This window comes from Ambystoma mexicanum, chromosome 4p, assembly GCF_040938575.1.
Source record: "Ambystoma mexicanum isolate Mex_15411 chromosome 4p, UKY_AmexF1_1, whole genome shotgun sequence".
NCBI lineage: Eukaryota > Metazoa > Chordata > Amphibia > Caudata > Ambystomatidae > Ambystoma > Ambystoma mexicanum.
The window spans coordinates 104,499,796-104,526,369 of NC_090927.1; the positions used below are offsets into that span (position 1 = coordinate 104,499,796).

Genomic DNA, 26,574 nt, shown 5'->3' on the forward strand with positions numbered 1-26,574 from the left:
TGTGGTGGGTCCTTGACCCTGGTTGGCAGACCCAATTTCTTTCTCGATCAGGTCCCGTAGTCCACAGCACACTAGGTTTACTCCCCTGCCAAGTCCTGACTCCACAGGTATCACTCAGTCCTCTTTATGGCTGCTTACTTTCCCATACAGACTTGGTTTACTTCCCTTCCCTTCCAAGTACTGTCTTTATATATTTCTCTCAGTTCTCTCTCTCATGTAACAGTCCTGGGTTGCCTTCTTTCCAGGTACTGTCACAAAGAAGTTTAACGCTTCTTGCAACTTGTGTTTTTTTTTTTTAATTCTTTAATTTTTAAGGGTCCCGGACCCTATTTTTCTAATGGTTCCTTTTATGGCTTCCTGATCTTGGATGCACACTTGGGTTTACACCCTTGCCAAGTACTGTTTTCTGGGAGATGGCCTTTTCTTTCCCCTTGTTGAGGTGCTCTTAGGGTACGTGGTTCGTGAACCTGCCAGGTATTCCTGGAATTTCTGCTGCTTATTACTTCAAATGGGTCCTAGACACTTATGCTTTCTCGGTTTTCCAGTTATGCCCCTGTCTTCCCCTGTACCTTTGGGGCTCTCGTGTGGGCTCCTTCACCAGGTTGAGGTTTCTGAATCCTCTGGCGGTCACCCCTGCTTCTTCCTTCTGTTTACATCGCTTGACACTGCCCCTCAGCGTATATGGGGAAGCTGGCGGCTTGTCTAAGTGATTGTGCGGTCCGGTTGTCTCCCTGGCCCAGACTTCAGTCACTTCCACTTTGCCATTGGTCTGTGTTCGACAGACTGAGTAGATGCATGGGCGCCTTCACTAGCATTGCACTCTGCAATTATTCCCTCGCATTTCCGGAGTCTTTCCTCACTTTCATATTGGCCCTGGCCAATGTTATCCTGGGATCCACTAGACTGCTAATTTTTGTTCCACAGGTGGCTCTTAATTTCTTCCTGCCTATTCCTCGTTCCAGTGCTGTTCAGGGTGTCGGTTTAACAAAAAAACATGTGGATCAGGGGGGGATGGCAGGGTAGGGGGGGTTGGAGAAGTCTGGGTGTAAGAATATGAGTTAGGTGAGTGGTAAGGATACCACGTTCTCTCCAGGTCGTCGCTAATCCCTTAGGGAGTTGCCCTCCAATGAGATCCACCCCAGGTTTGGTAGCGGCCTGGCCTTGTGGAACGTGGCTCCCGCGAGGGAAGAAGTAATGGCATCTAGAGGTTAATCTCATCATACAGAAACAATTGCAAACTGAGTTGCTTTTTACACAAATCACAAAGTATGCTGCAGAATGCACTATTTGAACACATTCTTTGAAAATGTTTTTGGTTGGAGAACCCCACAAATCTCCCTTGGTTACTTCAGGCTCCCTCGCTACACACTCCCACCTAGTTGGGAGAAAACTGTATTTATAACACTCCACATAAAAAATTCACCAGCCAACGCTTGTTTTAGCTAGTGTGAACATATATGTGAAACAATTGAGCAATGTTCGGCCTGTGGGAACAGTAACCAAACAAAATGGGTTTACAATTGGGATGGGAGTGGGGTAAGGGATCTTCAGCCTTGTCCCTGAATTGCCGCACGTGACTTAATTGGGAAATGTATCCATGCATGTCTTTCTTGCGGGTGCACAGCCTACATGACATGTTTATTTGGATCTCCAATGCTTTTGAATAATGCTTGTGTTTTGGCAAGTCAGTATTCTGATGAACGGTTTCTTTTCCTTCATGCAGCACTGGATGTTACTTGTACTCTCTCTGCTGAATTCCTTGCTCTCTGCCGCTTGCTTCTGCGGGCTGGTCTTGGCCATCACCCTAACAGTCGCAGATGGAGGGCGGAACCTTATAGCTGGGTGCAACACGACCGCTGTGCCAGCTGATGTCCGGTCGGTCGTAATGACCAATGACTGCCCATTCGACACCACACGCATTTACGTGAGTTGCAAACTAGGCACTGTTTCCGGTTGAAATGTACTGCATTCCTTTCAATGTCATGAATACACAATCAATCTTCACATTTAACTGGCTATGGAGTAGAAGGGGCTGCTGGATATCGACCAGATAGATGTGAAGTCAACTAGACCATATCTGAAGTCACAAATGCTACTAACCCACACTATGAAATAGTGAAAGCAAAGAACCAATGTATCAGGTTTTGTTAGTGTCTTAAATGCTGAAACCATCCACGATTATTTAGGCAAAGCAAAAGGGGCTTTTGTCAATAGCAGTGTGATGCAACTGGTTTTAAATTTTGAATATAAATAAATGTAATTGTTCTACATACAGTTTGGGTGGTCTCATATGTGCAGATCAACTAACGGAGATCCGTTATAAGTGTGCTGGACCCAGAACCGGCCAGTGTGATACAGGTGGGGTAGCCTAGGTTCTTTTTCTTTTCTACTGCAATACCCCTCATAGCTTAGGCCCCCCTGATCAAAAAGAGGGACATGCTATCCCTTGATTTATAATAACGATGGGGCTGCTGGTCCAGGGATTGAAATGTCTGAGTTATTTTACAATTGCTTGTTGGTCAGAACAGCCTGACTATCTTAACTGGAACTGCTATCGGAAGCTACATTCGAGCGCACAGTGTAACTTGTCACACAAAACCTACTGTCGTACTTGTTCTACACTGCTTGCCATGCCCTAACCTCCACCCAAAAGGCAGGATGAACCACTACCCTTAAGCATCTAACCGGTTTACTCTTGGACAGCAGCAACATTACCTTCGATGTGAACAGTATTTAGAATTTCGGCGACTGTTCAATTACTAGCAGAGGTGACTGTTTCATTGACTGTTAAATATAATTTCTTTAGAGTGCTCGTGTGCAACGAGGCTAGCTATGTCATCAATAACTTCTCTACAAGTTTACGACTAATACACGCATTGACATTTGCAGTCAAGTTCGTCTTTACACTCAAATAGAAACCCCAATAATGCTTGAATAGCTTTATTTCCATGTGTATTCTCATATAGAGATAATGAGCATTACAAAGATTTGTCTTCGGCAGGAATCCTTTGTATTCCCCGCCAAGGCTCCAGTGTCTGAGAAGGCAGGAAATGAGGGGGCTCGGGGGAGACAAAAATTCTGCAGCCCTTTGTCTTTCTCCTTGCCTGAAAGGAACCAGTGCCCTACTAGTGGGGACTGGCTGTCCTGATTCAGCAGCCAGACAGCTACCTTCTGTAAACGGCATGGCAGGGAGAGTTTCAGTAGTTGTGCTGTAGTCCCTGATAAATACTCTGATCCTGGAAGCTGCTGATAAGTGGACCACTAAAACAAAATCCGAAGAGGAAGATGAAGAAAAGACATGTATAGCGATTTCCAGTGACTGGAGAGCCTGTTGTGTAACCGGAGCCTGGTGTAACCCACCTTCCAAGCAATGTGGGGGTCCTGAATGTGACGAGACTGTCCAGAGGCTGGTGAGATCCACTAGTCTTAAGAAGACCTGCAATACAATGCCAATTTCATTGCATTGAAATAGTTATTAAGGATAGATATAAAAGAATAAAATACCAAAAGCTTAAAAAGAAACAAAGGAAGAAAGATACTATGTGTCCGAATACAATCATAAATGTGGGGATACAATTGGCTAGAATATTGTGATTTCCAAATTCATTTAAATATTTAGAGCTTCAACCCACCATTTGCTTGTGCGTGATTCCTTTTCTATTATAAATCTAATTTTTCCAGCAAATCTATTGTTAATATATTCAGAGACCTGATACGCATTAAATAGTTGACACCAAATTTGATTTGGCGATACTATTCTGAAGTTTTGAAAAAATGTACGAAAGAGTTCATTCCTCAAGGCGGTCAAGCCTGAACAGGAGATGTTCCAGATTTTCAATTGACATTGAGTCATTGCAGAATCTGCACACGCTGGGGAATGTAGGGTCCTTGGATCTCGTTGCTAGTATGGCTTTAGTAGGCCATAGATCTAGACAGAGATGTGATGATTTGATGATTAAATTACCATTCCTAAATGCCTTGTCTTTTGACAATGATCCCAGAGAAGAATCCATTCATGCTGGTGTAATCTGGCTTTTGCCTGATCGGGATTATTTATTAGGTTCTCGTCAATATTGGATTTTTCCATAATAGACACGCAATAACTCTTCCAAGAATTTAGAGATTTGTCATGTTTGTTTTTAGTGCGATTGCAATTTTTGGAATTGAAGCTGGTTGGTGCTCTACATGCATCAGACATTTCCTATACAGCGCCAAAGCTTGCCACTCAACTACCGTTTTGTGAGATACCAGACCTAATTCAAAGCACATTATCTGAATAGGAACACTTTTAGAGATGGCTAATATCGTTTTCCAATAGATCCCTTCAAGATAGTACCATTTAGGGTGATTTTCGGCAAGTTTTGATTGGGATCCATATGCAACTACCGGCACTACTTTCTGGATGTAGCTGGTTAGAATTGGTATACAGGAGAATTTGCCATACTTGCCTTGTATTACTTTTACTTGTGATGTAAGATTTTCCATTTTAAATTTCATTTTTTTATACAGTGTATCACAATTGTTATTGTTCTGGACCAAGTAACATAACTCATTGATTAATTCCAAGTGGTCATTGCCTCTGCTCCCCCCTTGTAATGGAGCTTTTCCTTCCCCTTGCTGGCTGATAGGGTCCAACTGTTCGATTTAGTTATATTTATAATCAATGAGTTTTCACTGGCACAAGTTTGGAGAACATCCAGTTGCCTCTGTAGTCAGATCGCAGTCTGATGCAGGATGACTAAATCGTCGGCATAGAGAAGCCAAGAAATTGGAGTTTCATCAAGTTTAGGTGGAAAGGAACATGTTGCACTTAATGCTTTTTTTTTTTTTCATGAATATAGGAGTCAGATAGCATGGATGCAAGTATGCAGCCTTGTTTTAGGCCTCAATATGTTGGAATGGTCTTTGTTAATAGACTTTGGTTTAATTTCACTCTAATGGATGCATTGCTATAAAACTGATGTACAAGATCTAGAATGACGGCTGGGCAGTTTGCAATCTTCAGCTTTTTCCATGGTAGCTCTCTAGATATCGAATCAACAGCGTGTTTGAAGTCAAAGGCTAGATGGATCTTTTGCTTTGTCCTTAGTACCTGGTGTTTCATAGCCGATAAGATTAGTAAATTAACAGAAGTGCGAAGACCGGTTATGAAGCCTGATTGATGTATATCTAGCTGGGCTTCCTACTTTCTCCACCTGCTGAAATCTCTCAATATTGAGTGTGCAAAGATTTTCCCTGTAATATCAAGAAGGGCAATTGGGCGGTAGTTCAAAGGATCTTTCCTATTGCCATTCCTGAATATTGGGATGATGGAGGGTTTCCATGAGCCAGGAATCTATCCTGATTGGCAGATCTTTTGAAAAATTAAGTTCAATATGTGGGCCCAACAATGTGGGTTTGATTTCAGTATTGCATTCGATAAGCCATCCGGCCCAACTCAATCTATGGATTTGCATGAGTATATCATGGTGATCAAATAAACTATTTGCAATTAGTGCTTAAACGGGCACTGCAAATAGAGCTGTAAAGTGTGTGAGCCATGTGTCGGGACAAATTGCATTTAACAGGGATGAGGAGGAGGCGTTGTTTTACCCCTCTTTTAATAATTGCCATATCTCAGAACTGGACTCTGTCGCAATGGCTAGATTGTTTGATTTGCCTTATTGTTCGTCTCTTGTTGGATTTCATGGCTTGTATGTTTGGGCCAAATGTATTTTTATGCACCGAATGGTATGGGAAGCCTTTTAATTGTGGTTGAGCAAACCAATGTAATGTTTCAGTGTAGGAAATTGCTCTTATAGGGTCTGGTATTCAGATAATTATGGAGCATTTCCGATAACTTTACTAGTTTGTGGTTGGTCCACTTTATATTTCTCCCTTTTACTTCTATAGGATGTTTATAGTGGTCATTGAGGTTCTGTTGTGAGGCTACCCACGAGATCTCTAGAATATTATGATCACTTAATATTGAGGGTACAATGGTGAAGTTGCTCACCTTATTGAATGATTGGTTGGATATGAAAATATAATCTAGAGTTGCAATTAAGGATTCTCTAGTCCAAGTTGGATTAGGTGGAGAATCTCCTTCTAATGTGCTATTTAACATTAAAAATCTCCTTTCTTTCATGAGTTGTAACCATTCTTGAGCACAATTCGATAGTTTGTTCTTTTTAATACAAATGCATTTAAGATCCCCCCCAATAATGGTCATTCCCATCTTTAGATTTGATGTTATGAGGTTGAGCATATTATTCACCAGTTGTAAGAAATAATTGTCATTTGTCATGGCCGGGTTCCAGTAGTAATGAAGTATGGCTATTTCTGTATCAAAGGCACTTGACGCACCCAATAGTCAGTTGTGTGAGTTCATTTCATGGATTGGGGTGGGGATGCCCATTCTGTTAGAGTGCTTTTCAGATTGAGTTTTATTGCAGTCAGTAATCCAGCAGATGGTTTTTCTTGCTACGGGAGATGGCAGGAATCCAGGAGATTTCATACCATGGCCATGTTGGTTCCAACAGAATCCAAGTTTCTTCGCGAACTATAATTTCATAATTCAAGAGGGGTTTTTCTGTTTTTGGATTCATTAGGTTCTTAAAGCCCCTTATATTCCAGATGGCCATTCCTGGCATTAATGCTTTTTTAGGTTGCTTGATTCATTAATTGCTTTTGCTAGACAGGTCCAGGTTGAGGCTCTGTTGGGTCTCTGTGGCGACCCAAAATAGACTTAAGGGTACGGATGCCCTTGGTCACCTTGGCAATTAATATGCAATAGTTCATGATTGGTCTTGTCTGATTGGGGCCTCTCATTCATTGAACTGGTTGGTTTGTATTTATTCTTACTTATGACCAATTTGAAGCCTGCCTTTTGTAATTTCTCTTCAGATCTTAAATGGGCAATGGGACAGAAAGGACAGTCCATCTTTTTGTCATTATCAACTTGAATACGTTCAATATCGCATGAACAAATCAGCTTTAGTTTAAATATAGATTTAAATACTGTAATGATGGTGGTTCTATTCAGATAGGGGTCCTCCCCATGTCGATTGAGCATTGTTAGCATCACAGTATCGATTATTTTGTGTTCTAGTTTCCCTATCTTTGTCAATGTACAAGTGATCATTGTGGTCCCGTTTATTTCTTTAGTGGTCTTGTCTGTGGATGTCTGAGTTTCTTGTTCTAAGATGTCATGGGTATTTGGTGCCACTATTACTGGAGGTTTCGCTTGTTATTTCGATTACATGTGTGCAGCCTTTTTTTTCCTTCTAGCATCAAACTTATGGTCATCAATGTCTTCTATGATGGTATGTCTAAGGGCTGCCTTATTGACTTTTGGGTAGACTGTATGGTCAGTTGCCTCTACCAGTGGGCTCAGTGCAGGTAGGGAGGAGATTGAATAAGTGGATAGATTCATTAGTTCGTCCTCCTGGCTCGTAAGGTTGATATCGGGCAAAACAGGTTCACATAGGTTAATCGATGTAGTCACCTTTTGTGAAATTGGTGTTTGTTTTGTTGCAGTGTTCTGGGTAATTCAAGGTTTTTTTAGGATTATTAGATTGTTTTAGAAATTATTGGGCTGGTCAATTAGTCTACACATTTTTTAGATTTGTTATTCGTTCTACAGGTATTTTGTGCATTTTTCTTTCCTTTCCGGCATTGAAAAGCTTTGTACAGTGGTTCTTGGGAGTCTAGCACTTCAGTCATTGACTTGATATATAGATAGTGACGCTGATGCATTGGGGTTTGTGTCCTGAGACTCCACGAACCCCCATGTCTGCAAGCCCACCTCCTTCGATGCCTTGGGTTGATAATCAGCTTCTAGGTTTTCATTAGGGGAAGTTAATGGGGCATTCATTGGTCAACAGTTCTTAATTCATTAGCTACCAAGTCGACGTTAGTCGAGATTAGCATTGCCAAAGTTTCCTAGGCCTCTTTTTTTTTTTTTCTTTTCTTCAAGTGCTTCAAATAATTTGGTCAAAAATTCCATTCATGGCATTGAGTAGTCTCAAATGGTAATATTGCTTGTTGACTCAACCCAAAAGACGGGACGAGGGGTGGGCTTTGCATAGGACACGGGTGAAGATTCAGAGGTATTTATTGTCGAGTTCGCTGAATCCGGATACAATATTGGTGAATGGGAGAGATTTATAGATTTCCTAAGCGGTAATTCATCTAGCTGTGTTTCATAAATCATGGCATTTTCATTACACATTTACATCCATTCTCATTCCCTCGTTTGCCTTTATGACCTCTGCACGTTGCCATATATGGGAGAAGATGCCATCCCATGGTACTCTACTTCATTAGTTACTGTTTTGACCACTTGAGAGTATACTAGTGTTTTTTTTGTTTTTTTTTCTGTTCTTATGAGGATGAAGTGTCTTGGTGTCCTATTGTTTAATACTTGTTGTTTGATCTGCGCCTTTATGCCCGAGAGTCAATAGTGCGCACTATAAATGTAATTGAATAGTGTCCACGTGTGAATTATGGCTTCAGTGCAGTTCAACTCACCCGGCAGCACATCGAGCATAGTGCAGACCATGTTGCACGTTGAATCAGATGGCTCCATAGCAGCTACTTGGTTCGGCGTCAACAAAGTCACTATATGCTCAAAACTTGTTAAGGCTTGTGTTGTGCGTCAGAATGTCGGCATCCATGATCTGCAATGTCATTTCAGGCACTCTTTGGATTTGTTCTGATATTTCCAATGCATTGGGAATTATGCAGTTAGATCTAGTCAACAGTTGCGGCACGCAAGCTGCATGGTTGAGTATTCTGGGACCATAGTTGTCTAATGTCTGTAGTCAGGGACTTGGACTGTTTTTTTATTTTTTTCTGAGCCGCTAGGTGTCGCTATTAGTCATAATTGGTGACGCGAGGGCGTGGCCAGCGAGCATGTAGAGAAGACTTGCTTCTTGTGAGCTCTCCTGCTGAATACGCCATATTGATCCTATAAGTAGAGACAATGATAATATTCTGATGCGGAAACACCAACCGAGGGTGCACTGAACCGACCGCCTACCACAGCCACAATTCCGCTGAAAAACAGAGCCTGCTGCCATAAATAACAGCTTGTGAAGAATTTGAGAAGATACCAGCAAAATGGCGCATGGCGGTGCCAAGACCAAACAGTGAGTCCCCAGATCCTGCCTTCGGAGCGCTTCAGCCCAGGGAGCCGGCCCAGAATGTGAAAAGAAGCTGATCAGTGTCACAGCCCCCCTGCGAGAGAGAACCGACAGGGGTACGGCGACGAGGCACAGGCAGAGCGCACACTTAGAAGGGCTGCCGGCGAGGCCGGCGGAGCTGAAAGCCCTGGAGTGTGCAGTGGACCAGGGCTGCAGAGACAGGTGAGACAGCCCCGACCCCACTGAGCAAAGCCGGGTCCCCAGCGGACTTCAGGGATACGAAGCAGCTCATTGGTGAGACGTCGGGACGAGAGGCACGGAGGGTGCTGGGAAGAACTGCCGAGACGTGAGCGAGGGGGCAGTGCGGCTGAGACCGGCAGAACATCCCCAGCCCCACAAAGCAAAATCAGGCCCCTGACAGCCTTCCCAGATAGGAGCGATCTCCTGAAGCTGTGGAAGACGAGCAGAAAACATCCCTAGCCCCCTTGCACAAACGACCCGACCAGGGGAACGCTGGAAGGAAGCCCGCTGAGACAGCAGCCTTCTGAACCTGCCATACTGCAGCTGAAGAAATCAAAGATCCCCCCCCTACGCTGGGTGTAACTAGCTAGCCCATTCAACAGAACTCTGTATGCACAGAACTGTACAGTACTGCCACCCACAAGTTTGAGTAAGGTGCACCGTGTTACACCCAGAAAATACAGCCAGAAACCACAGCCAAAGACAGTCTAGAGCATTGATTCTAGCAGTGAGCTAAGTGCCCATTTGCCCTGCGCAACCCGGGCTAATGATAACAGAGTTGATAGTGCACAGAAAAAGTGATAATTACACTGCGGCCGGAGTGCCCCATAAAGAAAAGACTGCCACTGGAAAGTGCCTCACTACATACAAAGAGAACAGATAGCATGCCACTCGGGAACATCCCGACAACACCAGCCACATCAGACACATCCATCACAGAAGTTGCTTCACACACACTGCAAAACCCATGAACGCTTCCACAACATTAGGCTGCACTAGAGGGAAATCTGAGCATAACTGTGTAGCACCGCCACAACCAATACGAAAAGGACATCACAAGCCCACCAAATATAATGACCTGCTTCAGAATAGTGCACCACACCAACATACGCAGGATATTTCAGCACCAGGACAGAGTGAGATGGCCAGACATCCTGGCGCCTAAAAGTCGAAGACCACCACCACCACCACTCCTCTGGGCTATATATAATGGAAGTGACCGTATGCTTGGAACCCCGATAGATGGGGCCCACTCATTTGAAACACTTCCAGAACAGACTAAGCAACAACTCCCAAATGTCCGACAGGAGGAAACGCACACCTGCGCATCAAAAAGAAGCGCCAACAACCTAAGCAAGCTACAATGGAGGAATAGGCAAGGAAAGTTGATCCCATAGCAGACCCTCCGCCAAGAACACCATGGAGGCGTGGCACCAGAACCCCAGCAAAACTCGGAACAGAACAAGAATCTAGAACCAATTGCGGCTATGCGCAACTCAATGGAAACTCACATAGGTGAAATGAGCTGTCCAGGAGCTTACCGATCAATTAAACACATTGCAAGATCGGGCAGAAGATGCGGAAGGTAGAGCGTGCCAAAGCTCCGCCGCGGCCTATTGTAGTGAAGATACCAAACCACAAGGATAAAGAACATATTCACTTTCTCGAGATTAGGAGGAGTGATCCAGAGGGACTCGGCGACCCTGGCAATATACCCACACTACAGGATACAAGTACAAAGGTGGCGGGCACAATACATGCCAACAAAGGAAAGGCTGCAAACCCAAAACATGCTCCTCTACCCGGCAAAAATGAAAATAATGTAGAACGGAAAATCCTTGTTCTTCGAGACACCAGAAGACATGACCTCCTGGATGGACGAAAACAATTTGGGTCAACTCCGAGAGAAACTCCCCAGCGGAAGACTTAAAGTACCAGATTAAACTCCAGTTCTTAAGGAGTCCGTAAGACTGCAGATACCACAAAATAGTCTTTAGAAGCAGGAACTCAGCCCTTCAACCTAATCACTCTCCGACCAAGAAGCACTCGGGAGATGGGAATACCAAAAAACCCTTACACCTGGACAGCCCGACCTGACTCCAGGTTGGACAGGACCATATTCCCCTACCAAATCCAACTGAACTGAGTGCCTAGCATGCTCACCCACCAGCGTCCTGCATACAGTGGAAAGATGGTGGAGACGCCTCTACGGATCAATGCCGATGGGCAGCAAGTTCGAAGTTACAGGTTAATGTTTTGGTGAAACCACAGGACAAAGCAACGCCACAGGAAAATACCTGAACACTCATGAGAGGGCTGAAAGCCAAGCACCCATGTCCGCAAACGAGAAAAGTCTGGAAGACTGACAATCAGCAAGACGAACATAGCCCCAAGGAAAAGTTTGAGAAACTAACCCCCAATTGCAGACAACCTAAGAATACTCACATGGAACGTACAGGGCATGAATAATTATGTGAAGAGGATGCAGGTGATGGCCTATCTGCGCAGAAAAACCATCCATATCGCACTATTGCAAGAAACCCACTTAACCCCAAACAAAAGCAAATTCCTAACAAGTGGATATGGCTCAGCATTCTCCAACTACGCTAGTGGAGTCCTCCTATGGATTGTGTCTGGCGTACTGCATCGTATCGTACATAAATACTCGGATAGAGAAGGAAGGATCATACTTCTACATGGCTACATAGACCATAAAGAATTCTGCATAATAAATACATACGCACCTAATCAAAATGCAGCCGTATTCTACCGATCACCCTAACCCATTTTAGCCCCGTTCAGCTGAGCCTACTGGATATGGGGAGGAGACTTCAATTGTGTATTAGATCCTGTAGTGGACAGATCAGATAACACGAAAGCGACACTCCCTCCCCCAGCCAAGGCGCTTCATACTCTGACCAAAGACCTAGAACTGCAAGAAGTGTGGAGATGCCTGAACCATAACGATCAAGAATTCTCATTCTACTCAAGTGTACACAAGGATAGACTTTATCATTACCGGGAAAGAACACCTGGGGAATATAGCATGCACATCATATAAGGGCAGATCCCTATCGGATCACTCTCCCCTGATTGTTCAGTGAATACGTACGGATAGCCCCAAACCCATTCCCACATGGAAGCTATGTGCAGAATCACTGAGATACTGACCTCAGAGAGGGCTTGAGAATCCAAACAGCGGTTCTTTGAGCACAACCTGGGCAGCGTGGACCACCCCAACACTGTATGGGAGGCTTATAAGGTGGACAGAAAACATACACCGGGTGTTGCCAGCCTGTAACCCTGTGCTGCACTCTAAATGGGATGCAATCCCGGGTCTTTTTATGGCCAGTTGAGAACAGTGTGCAGATTTCACTAATAAATGTCCTTCTGATTATCAAGTGATGCACATCCGTGCAGAAAATGAGCCTGTCCCCCTGGTTTAGCACAGTCAGGAGCCAACACGACTGGAAAAACCGGTCGAACAGGTAAACAAAATATTCATTTATAGAAAAATTCATAAACCACACACTGATCAGGCATCGGTGTGCAAAACACAAAATAATGCAAAATAGGCATTCATCAATATAGTTAAATACAGTGCCAAACCAAAGCTGCTAGTCTACTCTGCTAAACCAAGAAATTCAATTGAATTCATGAATTCAGGATAATAACAGGGAAGTACTTCATCAAATTGATGTATGTGCATCTCATACACATGAGCAGTAAAGTTCCTTCTGAACACTCATGAACATATAGGAGTGTTTAAGATCAGTGATTGAGCAGAAGGACTTTTCTGTTATTATCCTGAAAATATCCAGAAATGCCAGATTAAAGCAGCTGTAATTCTACATACTGCATGGCGCATACCTAACCCCTGAAAAAATATCCCGCTTCCCAGGAGCTGCTACACAGAACTGACCAAAATGTGGGGAGTCAAACGCCAATGTGGGATACATGTTCTTGTACTGTCAAAAAATTCATGAATACTGGCAGGAAATAGAACGGCGCCTAGAAGAAAGAGGACTCACAGTACGAGCCTGGACCATTGAAGCTTGCCTCCTAGGCCTCTATAGTTCCTCAGGGCAAAGCAAAGGAAAAGATGTTCAACGTAGCCTGGGCACTAGCTAAGAGACGGATAGCAATGAACTGGAAAGCCGCAGACGGACCAAGAGTGTAGATATGGTGGAAAGACCTAGAAAGATGGACTATCGCTGAGACGGCAGTCTGGCATGAAGCATTAAGAACAGGACGGAGAGAAAGCTCAATTGACATGACAGCTGGTACTCAATAACCCAGGAACTATTAGTCTCCTCAGATAACATGCCCCCTTGAAAGACATAGCGCTAAGGGAGTCCCACTACACGAACTATCAGACGGACATTGACTGATCCATGCGAAATAGACCTGGACCCCCAGACTAGAAGTCCTGCGGCGATGGGACAATAAGATCCTGTGGACAAGTTTATAGTCCTGGTCGTTTTGGATTCAAGTAGCCACTGTTAATTGATTGCCATGTATTGGCATGGTAGTTTTTAAATACAATGTAGGTCACAATTGTGACAGTACGTCGGTTAAAGAAAACTGGGGGCGAGGTGCTGGCTGCGCAAGTTAAAGCGCTCAACAGCACTTGCCTTCCACTCCCACAATGTGAAAGGCTTTAGTAGAGGATCCAGGTCAGGGGGGCGTGGCTGTTCTTCCACATATGCCGCCAGGCAATTCCGCAAAATCTCAGCTGTATTTGTCCAAAAGTAACGCCATAGACCATAGCAATGATCACAGAATGTTCACAGTGGATAAGAATTGGGCAGCTCAACAGCACTCGTCTTGCACTCTCACGATGTGTAATGCTTACATTCAGTCTTGTGTGAATCCTGTGAGGCTGAGTGGGTGATTTGTGTGGTTTGATCATACCATTCGGCCAGGTCTAATGCTGGAATGCATATAGGGTGCCTTCTGTGAAGTCCCTGAACACTTAACTAAGCTAATACTCACTTGTTTAAGAAAATACCCTCTGGAACGCTGACTTTTCTGCAACTGAACCCTATCCTGACACGCCTACAGCTGGTTCCTAGACAAGTAGGGGGTGGGGGGAGGGCCCTCTTCTGCCTTTGAGAAAACTCATGCTCTAGACTAGGGAAAGACTTTGATAAATTGTTAATGTTAAAGGTATTTGTCGCACCGTCACAAACGGAATTAGTCCCCAGTCACTCGGGCGGATCTGCAAATAAGAAGGCTGGGTGGGTTAGTAAGGACAAGAGAAAGTAGGATAGTGAGTGAGGGTGGTATCCTGTTGGCAGCTTTAGTTCGGTATACACTGTGCGCTGAGCTTTGTTGCGAGTATTGGATCGATGTCAGTCCTCGTGTGCTGTTGGTGCAGTTTGTGTTGTTGCGGTGTGGTGAAGTGTGTGCGGCTTGCTGTGTGAGAGGTGGTTGTGAGTTAAGTATGCAGAAATGTTGAGCTTTTTGGTGAGTAACGTCTTGCAGCTAACTTTTGCAGTATGGCTAAATGCCTAGATTTGAGAATCCTGCATGGTGGGGGGGGAGCGGGGAGGCAGGTCTCACAATACACTATATTCTACCATACAATAGACAAGGATGTAGGCCACACCTAGATTTGGGTGTCCTGCAAAGTCATGGAGAGGCATAGGTTTCATAATACATTACGTTTGACCATACAATAGACAGATAAAAGCTATACCTATATTTGAGAGTCCTATAGAGTTGGTGCAATGCAGGCAAATGTTCACAATTTTAACTAAACGTGGCACTAGTTAGCATTCATAAATCTGTCTAGAAGCGGCGCAAGGCAGCATCAAATCTATCTATTGCTATCTTCACACTTCTGACTGGGTGCGACGCAGGCTAATGGTTAATGGTATTTGAACCATATATAAGGATGGAGGCTATGCCTATGATTGAGAGTCCTGTATAGAGGAGGAAAGGTCTCGGTTTGATGTGGCAGGTTTCAGAATATAATGCCGTAGCTTTAGTTTTATAGCAGACCCAGATGGTTTGATAACTCTATATTTGTGAGTAGATTTATAACGGGCGATTGCTAGTGTTGCGTATTCCCCAAGAAGGTGATGTTCGCCTGGCAAGCTGTGTTCTTAGGTAAGGTAATGTAGACTGGCAGTGCTTTCTGGAGTAGATTGCTCTACTCCCCACCCACGCCACACTTCATTTTTTGTTGCTGCTGGTGTACGGCTGGCCACTGGCTTCTCCTGCTGACACCTGCAGACACTTTCTAGAGCCGCCAATGTAGGAGCCGCCCTTTAAAATCAATCCAAGTTTGGAAGGCAGACTGGGAGGCAGGAGGAGGGTTGGAAGTGGAGGGGAAAACAAAGCGGGCACAGGGGAGCCGGGGGCTCACAAAATGTCTGGATCAAATGGGGCCAGAGCCCAGGAGGGCCTGTGGGTTTACCCAAACTCACCTGCATAGCCAGGGACCAAAAGAGGCCGCAGGGAGAGCGAACGCACAGTAGGTGCAACATTCTAGACTCCGAGAGCCAATCTGCGTTGGAGGGCGGGCTGGGTGGCGGAAGGAGGGTTGGAAGGGCAGTCAAGTGGAAAGGGCAACAGAGATGGCACAAGGTGCACAGGGGCTCACAAAATGGCTGGATCAAGTGTGGCCAGACCCCAGGAGGGCCTGTGGGCTTACCCAAACTCACCTGCATAGCCATGCAGAAGGCTGTGTTAAAGTACGTACTTGTAAATGGGTTAGTGTTGTAACTGTAGCTCTGCAATAAGTTACAAGGTGTCTTGTCTAAAAGTCAATACTTAACTTTAAGTCGTTTAGGAAGTATAGAGGTTATTTTACTAGCTTTGAATTGTGGTTCCCACTTTTAAAAAAGTGATAGTCGGTAGTTTTATAATTTCTTAACTGAGTGTAAAAGCCTTCCAATAGGATTTACCCACCTTAATTATCTGTGTGCTCTTCTAAATGTGTGTTATTGGTTTTTGCTTTCCCTGATCTGCTTTAGGGCATTTCTAAAACAGTCTTGGAGTTAATACTGTTATTTGAGTTGCTTGTAGTTACTCTTAAAAGTATGACTTTAATTACTTACACTTTAAGACGCAATGTATTTCAAGGTATCATAGGGTTATGCTTTTCCTGAACTGCTTTAGAGCACTTGTAAAATAGTCATAAAGTTCCTACTTACGGGGGGCGTGGCCAGCAGCCATGTGAGGAAGACATGCTCCCTAGAGGCTCCTGCAGATCCGTTCAATAATAAGCTCCAAATAATAGTTTCCAACTAAAAACTGTGAAGCGGCTACTCAGAATGTCAGGGAGGATTGTGCCAGTGGTGAGCCCCAAACCTCTCTGCTAAGATACGTCATGCCGGAGAGAAGCCATTGGGGACTAGCAGAAAATGGCGGCGAGGAGAAAGTGAGCGGCTGAGAAGTGAGCCGGAAGACACAAACTAGTGCAGAGCGGAGACACCTGCAGAAGCAGAGGTATCCAGCACCCCCAACATTGAAGATGCAGGAGTAGCAGCGTGAGACACCAGACTTGGGTGTACGAGGAGCCACTGCTGAATCTTGAGAGGACGATGGCGGAGAACCTGAGACCCACAGGCTGCTGAGAGACTTGAGCGCTGCCGACGTGCAAGTGAAGGAAGGAAGGAAGGAAGGAAGAGGCAGCCATGGCGGCCCTGGCGGTTTCATAGTGGGGGGACTGGAAGCCAGAGCCATCGATCCGGATGGTTGGCCGAATGTGGAGCATAGACAGACTGCAGCAGAGATCAACATGCAGCTGGAGAGACACTCGCGGCAACAGAAACTTGACGAAGGGCAGCTGCAGCCATTTAACATAAGGAGATCAGAGGGGAGATCCATCTCTACGGATGGCGGTAAGGAGCAGGGGAGGCGAGGAGAGCCCTACGTGCACACCAGCATACTGTAATGGCTGATATCCCTAGAACTTTGGCACTCCGTAGTGGAGGGTGCCACAACGGTGAAGACATTACGAAAACACCTCCCTGAAGGTGCAAACTCCCCGCCCCCCCAACCATGCCCCACGAGGGGGGACAAGTAGAGCGCTGGAGCCCCTGCGATTCGGCTAAAGCCAGAAGGGGCTAACCAAGGAGCGGTAGATACGCTCGTAGCCAGGCGTGGCACCTGAGTAAAGTAAAGAAGACTCAAGCTGCGAAGCAAACTATAAGTGTGCACCACGAAACTACATAACCTTATCATACGATTGAATGCTCCACAACCGCTGCTGGGTAATACTGTTACTTAGACAAAGGAATAAGGGATCTCACGTGGACCAGGAGACGAGGCACAGGTGGGGATAAAGTAATAAACATACAGGATCCGGAACAGGGGCAGATTAAAGTTCCTAACACGGTGCAGGGGCCGAAAGTTGCTCTGGTGACCACAAAGTGACTTTCTGGGAAGGGAGGATAAGAAAGAACGGTGCATGGCTACATAATAGTGTAGACTTTAAAGGTTGGCCCTTGGCTCCCCTCCTGACCCTGCGCACGAACAGAAGTGTGAAGTTTCTTTAAAAAGTGCGGTACTAGCAAACCTACTTCCTGGACATAATTAATACCGCGCCAGATAACACAAAGAACAGTGGGCCCAGACCACAAAGCCAGGCCAAGACGCAGGCTTGGTGGCAGCAAAGAGCGTTGGTTCTCAAATCCTAGCGAAATGAAGGTAGCTTCATGCACCTCCCCTAGGGTCCCTGGCATGACACGTTGGTAGGAAGTCGCATCCCGATGCACAACAGAGAAGAGCCCAGAACCCCAGAGGAAATCTTGGCCACTATAAGAACATTGCCCTCAGGGAAAGGCCCAGGCATGGACGGGCTCACAGGTGAATCCTATAAGGCCTACATGGATAAATTGGCACCACTACTCGCCAAGGTGTATAATGAAGCTTATAAAGTAGGAATCCTCCCAGATAGCATGAGAGAAGCAATGATAATTCCGTTATTAAAACCAAACAAGGTAGGTAGACTGTGGCTCCTACAGACCACTGTCCCTGTTGAACCAAGATAGTAAGATCCTTTATGGCAATCTTGGCAAACGGACTCAGGAAAGTAATACCCATGCTGAACAACCAAGACCAAACAGGGTACGTCCAAGGGAGGAATATTGCGGAGAACCTGCGACTACTAGCCGGTCCGATAGCACAGCAAGTAGAGCGCTCGCTTTGACATCTGTGCAGAGCCAGCTGATGCAGGTTCAATCCCGGCATGGCCAAACTCAGCCTTTCATCCTTCCCAGGTCGATAAATGAGCACCACACCGTGGGTAATAAGCAGCGCTCAGATACCTGAGGGTTCGTAGCGCTATATAAATGCTAAATTATTACTACACCATGTCATGTATAGCGCAAAAAAACGCGTGGCACAGTGCGCTGTAGCTTCGCTAGATGCGACTAAGGCATTTGATTCCGTTCACTATATGTCACTATGGTCACTATGGGAATAGGGCCACAATGCATGTTGTGGGTACAACTAATATACTCTAAATCGATGGCCAGGGTCAGGATGGGGGTTACTTATTTGACAAATAGCAACTGTATAAGGGTACTAGGCAGGGGTGTCCTTTGTCCCCTATGTTGTATATAATCACGGCGGAACCCATGGCAGCCTTTCTGAGGCAGGAATACAGTGACTCTGCAATAGAAATTGACGAGGTAAAACATGGGGTCAATGTATGCAGATAAAGTTACTGTACCTTAGTAACCCAGAGGAAAATCTACAATATGTACTGGAAGTGCTAGACAATTTTAGTACATTGACTGGGATCGGAATAAACAAGAGTAAGTCATGTCTTTTTCCACTGGTCAAGACAGCGACTATGGTAGAGTACTTTAGGACCTTCTTAGCCAACCAAACCACCCGGGTGTTCTTGCCGGGGGCCATCCCCATCCTCTGTGGCGTCCCACAACGCTTGTGCGTCTCGCCGACCTTATATAATATCTTCACTGAACTATTATTCGACCACCTCGATAACTTGGGTGTCACATACACAAACTATGCTGACGATACCCAGGTTCTCATCACCCTATCAGGTTGCTATGACGAGGACTCCTTGCGGATTAACAACCTCTACCAGGAGATCCAAGCCTGGATGGCAGAACACGCCTTATGCCTTAACGAAAACTGAGCTATTTCTCGTTGGCTCCCAACCACGGCTAAACAAATTGGACCCCCGTTACACCTCTATCAACATAGATGGTAACCTAATTAGTGACTAAAGAAATCAAAACCTTAGGGGTTTATTTGGATTCCACACTCTAGCTTAAAAAGCAAGTTAACGCCACAGCCTTCTCCACGGCTTACACAAATAAGCTCATCAATGCCTGCAAAACCTTCCTCTCCCCCCTCCAGCTGCATCTCACTAGCCAGAGCACTAGTGCTCTAAAAAATCGACTACTGCAGTACTCTCTTCCTCGCCACTTCAGAGCGCAATCTGAACAAACTACAGGTGTTGCAGAATAATGCCCTCAGAGCGGCTCTGAGTATCCCGCGGCACTTGCACATCTCTAGCTTCAGACAAGATGCCCAGTGGCTCCCTGTACGAGACAGAATTACTCTTAGATCGCTCATCATTGTCCACAAAGACCCCTCTAATGATGCCCCCAAGTACCTGGCAGACAAGTTCAACAAACACATTTCAGCCAGACCAACCAGATCTTTGTACTCCCACTGCCTTTCCATCCCCAAATTCTCCCTAAAAACAGCAGGTGGCACCAGCTTCCCAGTCCTAGCAGCCAAACAGTGGAACGCCTTACCTATGAATCTTAGAGCAGAACCCGCCTTCTGGACCTCCAGAGCAAAAACTAAGTCCTGGCTCGCCAACAAGAATTCTCCCACTGCCTGACCTACAAACCAATGTCTTACCTCCGTATTCTGCCTGTTTGCCCATCAACCACCTTTTAACCCGGTCATTTGCACTTACTGTTATTATCTTATGTCTTTAATCTGTTGTAACCCGCTGTAAGTCTCTGGCCCCCAGTTACCTCAGGGTTCGGCGCGCAGTACAAATAAAGAATCTAAACTAAACTTGCCACCTCTTCCCCTGCCATGGAGTAAGAACTCCTTCAGATACCTGGGGGTGAATATATATTGTGATCCCAAACTAGAGCACGAATGCAACAAAATACGGGCTAAAGAAGGGTGTTGGGGAGAATTCTCATTTATGGCTAATTTCCCTTACCTAGTGAGTCCCTCAGCAGCTTTGCTGGATTTCTGGGGTTTATTTTTTCCACCTGGTAAGAGTGTGAACCTTTTTCCCACTCTTACATGGGTTTTGCCATGTGTATTTCTGTTTGTGTGATCTTGGGCTCCGTAACCACACCACTCCATGAGCCCAACCTTTTGTTACACAGCACCTTCAGTGCAGTTATACAGGGTTGCCTCTAAGACTTCCCACTGACTCCATTTTTCTGGGGCTGACTACTGTCCCCCAGAAACGGCTAAAGTTGCCATTTACTTTATGTAGTCATTTAACCTACAGACCCAGTACACCCCATTTTACAGGGAGTATTGGAAAGGGTTAACACTGATCCCTTTTTGTCTGTACCTCCTGGAGCCTTGTTTCGCTCCCTTAACACTAAGACTTGGCTGGTGGCAGTGGTATCTACCCTATCTTTTCTACCGCGATTATACTATATAAACGTGGTACTGTTTTAGGCTATTGTCTTAGCCTCGAACATAAACCCGCTTGACCAAATACATTTTATTTTGGCTCTGGTCTGGTCTAGTCACCATTTCTTACTGTTCATATCCTTCTTGTGTTTTACTTTGCGTGGCTAACCAGGTTTTCCTTCTTTGTTAGCCGTCCTTTGGCGTGCTGCTGCGAAGAAGCCCTCCTTTGGCGTCTGGGTGTCTAGGTGGGCTGAATGTGAGGGAGGGGTTTAGTAACCCCCTGCACAGGGTCTCCTTGGAGACCCAAGTCGCACTTTGTGTCCATTGGCTGAGGTGGTTGTCCGTGCTGGACAACCCCCCCCCCCCTTCTGTGTGATTGTTGGATTTTGGCATAAAAGGCAGGACTCTTGAGCTGGAAGTGAGAGTCGCCGCTGTAACTACAAGAACCGAAGAGAAGCAGAGAAGATGGCTACTGCAACTCCCGAGTCCCGGTGAAGCCCTGCTGCAGTCCTGAGATATCTACCCCTCAACGACAGAGAAGATCCAGTCCAGAGTTGTCTTCCCTTGAGCCTGGTGGGATCAACCAGCTCACCTTTCTACAGCCAGAGAATCCTATCCTGGGTCGAATTCGCTGCACAAAGTTGTAGTGGTCCTGATGGCCATCGGAAGAGCCCTCTCCCCGCACCTTTTATTCACCGTTGCTTTGCAGCTGCTGGCATCATCCCTGGGTAGTGCAGATTGCTCCAGATGTCCTCCCTTTTGTCCCCACGACTGAAGCTTCAGGAACCGTGAGTCTGCAGGAACAACTGCCGTGGCACCAGGTTTCTTCATTCGAATAAGGTACTGTGTCCATTTGGTCGTTCTCTCCGCCCAGCCTTGAGGAATTGGGGTGAACCCTTTTCCTTGCCGAAGGCTTGTCCTTTCTTCCTTCCCCTCTTATAACTTTTGCCTGCCTTTGACAATATCGAAGTACTCCTGGCAACGTTAATCTCGAACTGTTCTAATCGTGTGATCCTCTACAACAGAGCCCTGCTCCATTTGACACTGGAACAGGCCTATTGACTATCTGTCTCTTAGAATATGTCCTGTGATTCGAGTGCCTTGACAAAAGTATTGCCTATGATTTTTGTTTTTTTTCCTTTTCCTTGGTTTTTATTCAATGTGCTAAATGTGTTTTGACTGCAGTTACAATTCTTCCCGCGGGTACGCTTTTCTTTCGTAAGACCGAACTGTCATTACTGTCAAAAAGTGAGCGCTGCTTAAACCCCTGGTAACATTTTTTGTTTCGTAACACCGGTCTGTCAAACCCCAATGTACTTACCTTGAATTGACCTAAACCAAAGGAATTGGTTGTCCGTGGTATATTTAGAGTGTGGTTTTGTTTAATAGAAGTTAAGTGTTTTGTGAACAGATGGTTTAAAAATAAATGTACTTATATTTTTTAACCAGAAACCTTGAGTGTTTGAGTCACAGTGATTGTGGTCCTTTGTGTAATCCCTATTACTGCTCATTTGCTCTTGAGATAAGTCTGGCTGCTCCGCTACTGCTACCACTATAACTGTGTAGTACAGGCTTGTACCAAAGGTGAAATCGTACTGCCACTTGTAGACTTAATTCTTTAGTGTTCCCGAAGGGTACTGCAAAGGATTCTGCCTAACAAAGGGTTAGTAAAATCAATGGAGTTTTGGAGAAAGCTACCCCTGTCTATGGTAGGAAGAGCAGAATTATTAAATTGTGGCATTACCAAGGCTCATTCATTGTTTTGGGAATGTCCTGTATAACATTCTTAAACAATCCTTTCTAGAATTCGATCAAATATGCAGGGGCTACCTAGGGCAGGGTGGAAGACGCAGGGTGGCGCTGGGTGTATTGCAAAGGCCGTATGCCCATGGAGCCCTGAAGATACAAAATTTTGAGGTGTACTTTCTGGCGTGCTAGTTATAATATGTAGTGCAGTGGATGGCAGATGATCCCACGACAGAGACTACTCTCCTACAACCAGCCATAAAAAGGATATACCTCAGGGACCTGATCTGGACTCACACTAGAGAACAAAATAGCCATCCTTACTTAGTGAAAATGGCTATCCATATTTGGAGAAGGACCTGTAGAATATTGGGACTAGAAGACCCTCTCTCGCCACAGACCGCTATAGCGGCAGTAATGGCAGATATGCAAGGTGGTGGGGCAAGGGTGCGAACGCAACAAGAGCCATGTGGCATTGCCACGATTGGGGACCTGTGGAACGAAAAAAGAGTTGAGATTTGCAGAGCTACAGGAGTTTGTGTATACATAAAGGTCTATTTCGTTTGCATAGTACTGTGATGAGGGTAATAAAGGGTAGGTGGCCGGGCATTAACGAAGAGACTATAGGAAGTGAGCAAATAGAAACACTGCTAAGCGTATCAGAGGGGGCACACGCCATTTCTAGAATCTGAGATACTGATAGAACGCAACTCGATGGTTTAATTGAAGTGCAAGATGAGATGGGGAAAGTGATTTGGGCAAGACATTCGAAGACAAAGAATGGAATGATCTAGTTTTATACCACAAGAAGGTTTCTAGAAATGCCAGACTGCAATTAATTCAACTCTACATTACACAAAGGTCATAACTCACACCAGCTGCAATTGCAAAATTCAATGGGGCGGGGAAACAAGAATGCCCTAGATGTAAGGAAGAAAAGGCAGGGTTGATGCACATGATTTGGGGATGCCCTGTGGTGTAGGGGTTCTGGGGTAGAGTGGCAAAGCGGCCCAAGGCGGTATAGATCTAGATATACAATCCCCGGAAGCATGTATGCTTGGCTGCTTCAGGAGAAGTACGAAGAATAACACATTGAACAAGATCAAAGATCTAATGTATATATTTCTGAGGCTTGTGGAATCTGTTTAGATCACATGCTGTGCATAGGCCGACCTCTAGTGGAAGCTGCAGAGTATTAGTTTGTTTTTCAAAACTCAAAAAGGGGCGTCGAACTAGGGCGTGCCAGTAATGCTATCCCTAGTGTGACGTCCACTGTACCCATGATCCCTCACGCGTGTAGGACCCTCAGATTGTTTTTTTCCGCCATACTGTCGGACGCATATTGCAGAGTTCCCCTGGCTATAGCCATTTAACAAAAATGTATTACAAAACTTCCCCGTTCTTTTCCACACTACGCCGAAGTTAAACGTCGGTGAAGATTGAGGAAACCAGCCTTCGAGACTCCACGACGGACTTTGGGCCTCGGAAGGCCTCTGGCCTTGGCCCTGTACAAGTATGTAGAGTGGGCGGTGGTCATACAGCTTTTTTCCCCACTTCATTTCCTACATATACCCGCCCGCTGCCAATTAGTAACATATGGAGAGTACTCCTTTCAAATTCTGCCCGAAGTGTAACAGGAAGTTTCCCTGGGTCGACAAACCAAATACGTGTAACCTGTGTCTCCCACAAGACCATCCTGAGGGCTACCTGCTGAGCTTGTAAGCTCTTAAAGCCCAAAACACTCAAGGACCACTCGACAAAGCGCTGGGCCCACTACGCCAGGCAGCTAGAGGCCATGGACGTCGAGGGATCGTTCAGCGATGGCAGCAACACCGCTGTATCGGACGGCGAGGGCAGAGGGGTGACGTCAGACACCCACGCGCAAGCCCCCAACCTCTGAGGACTGGCCGGCGGTCCAGTTATGGGGACAACACCCGGTGGCATAAGCGCAACACACACAACTTCCACCAAGCACATTAGCCCTGGCTGGGACTCGGCACACGTGTCGAGCGACCAGCAACGAAAGGCACTGAGAGAGCGGTCCACCGAATCTGTCCTCTGGGCGTTCCCGGTCATGATCACCTCATGACAAAGAACAACCGTCCGCGGTTGAAAAAGGTGCAAAAAGGTGCCACACTCCCAATAGTCCAAGAGGGGCCGGTCGTCAGACGATTCCGACCTCTTTCCCCCAAGTAGTACGTGTAACGTCTACTTCCGAGATTCGGCGTCCCTCTTCCAAAACCTCTGAATTTCGACACGAGGTGTCGAAGACCATCTCCGAATATCGACGTGAGGCGTCAAGTCCCTCGGGGGCCCCTAAGGGCTCTGGAAAACATTCCTCTAGCCATTGGAAGGGGGATAAACAACATAAAAAACCCTCAGAACACCATGTCCAAAAAGAAAAACGAAAGGTCCCTAAATCTGTAGGAAATTCCAAGGTCCCTGACCCTGTCACCAAGAAGATTCCTCCCACTGCTCAGGATAAGGGCATGGAGGAAGAAGAGGCAGATCCTGTAGTCATTCCTATGGAATTTTGCAGACATTGATAGGGTAATGAGAAGGATGTCATTTATGGCACACTTCTATGAAAAAGACCCTAATTATTTCCATAGCTATGCCAACACACCAGCTACCTCTGCCGCTTCGGGGTCCAGGGCCTCTCAACCCCCTACTAAAAGGCTCCGCTCTGAGGCTCCGGCGCAGGGCTCGATTTCAGACCCTTTGCTAATTGAACCTTACCATCCAGAGTCCTATGGAGTGGAGACAGAAACACAAATGCTGGAAGACCAGACAGGGGTTTCTTATTATGGGGATGAAGAATACCTGGAAGAGGAGGAGGATGAGGCGGAAGCCTACAATCGTGACTCCCCAATTCCTAAGGACCCCCCGGTGCATGACTCGCCGATTAATAATCAGCCACTCCTCAATGAGGTACTGGCTAAAGCAGCAGCTCATTTTCAGATGGACACACAGGGTGTCCAAGAATATGGAGATTTCACTGAAGAAATCCTAGGTGACAAGAGAGCCATTACCTAGGCTATCCCGATATTAAAATCGATCCAGTGTAGAATTGATCCCTCGCTGGTAACCCCAAATCTTACTCGTGCAGTGAATCCATGAGTGGAAATATTATTCCGTGCTGCACCCTCCGATCCCATGTACATAAGGGGTCAATTAAAACCCGACTCCCTGGTAGTAGTAACCACCAGAAAGAGGGCAGGTACACCACTTGCTTCTTCCAAAGCACCGCCCGATAAGAGCGCAAAAAGATATACGCTCTGGGTAGGAAAGTTGCCTCCACGTCAGCAGATCGGGCACGTATTGCTAACAGTACCACTCTTTTGGCAAGCTATAACTGCCATCAGTGGGAAGAAGTAGCTGCTCTAGTAGCCTCTGCTCCTGAACCACTAAAAGGCCAGTTGGCCCAACTTGCAGCAGACGGAAGGTCCGTATCTGGATGCATCCTTAAAACAAATTTTGATGCAGCTGTCATGGTCTCTAGGCAAGAGCCTAGTTCTCACCACAAACAAGGTCCCAATGGACACAGTATTGGCGACTATGGCACCAAGCTGATTTCAAAGTGTGCTCAGCACACATCAGGGGTACGTGCAGCAAGGCCAGGCGGGGCCCGATTACCACTGAGAAGGCACATGCAGAAAACTGGAGGAGGAGCTAGGTGGGGCCAAAAGGCAGAGCCTACAGGGAGTGGCTTGGGGCCAGGCTATATAAGCCGGCCCCACCCGAACACTGGCGCTTCGCATTAGTTTGCTATCGGCAACGTAACGCTCACCGCAGATCAGAAGCATCTTACCAGATCCAGCACGTGCGCTCCCAGTCTCCGGAGCCCTTCGCCACCTACCCGACTCCATGCGTGCACATCCAGCCTCCTCGACCATCTTACCTGGAAGCTGTCATCACCGGAGGCCTTGTCATTCACTTCCTCTCTACAGTCGCTGCACTCGCCTTACTTGAGATCGCCCCACCGTCGGAAGCACAGCCATCTGCCTTCACTCAGCGGTAGCAGCGTAAGCCTTATCTGTGATCGCTTTGTCGCTGGAAGTCTCGCCATCAGACCCCG

The 26,574-nt window shown here is 46.0% G+C and overlaps 1 protein-coding gene across 3 annotated transcripts in view; it reads left to right on the forward strand.

Annotated features, from left to right (window-relative positions):
• Positions 1 to 26,574, forward strand: part of KRTCAP3 (keratinocyte associated protein 3) — a 187,091-nt gene that overhangs the window by 143,647 nt on the left and 16,870 nt on the right. For all 3 annotated transcript variants that reach the window (XM_069605471.1, XM_069605472.1, XM_069605473.1), the window contains exon 4: positions 1,724 to 1,924. In XM_069605471.1, the coding sequence (XP_069461572.1) occupies positions 1,724 to 1,924 (201 nt within the window). The remainder of the gene's footprint in view (positions 1 to 1,723; positions 1,925 to 26,574) is intronic.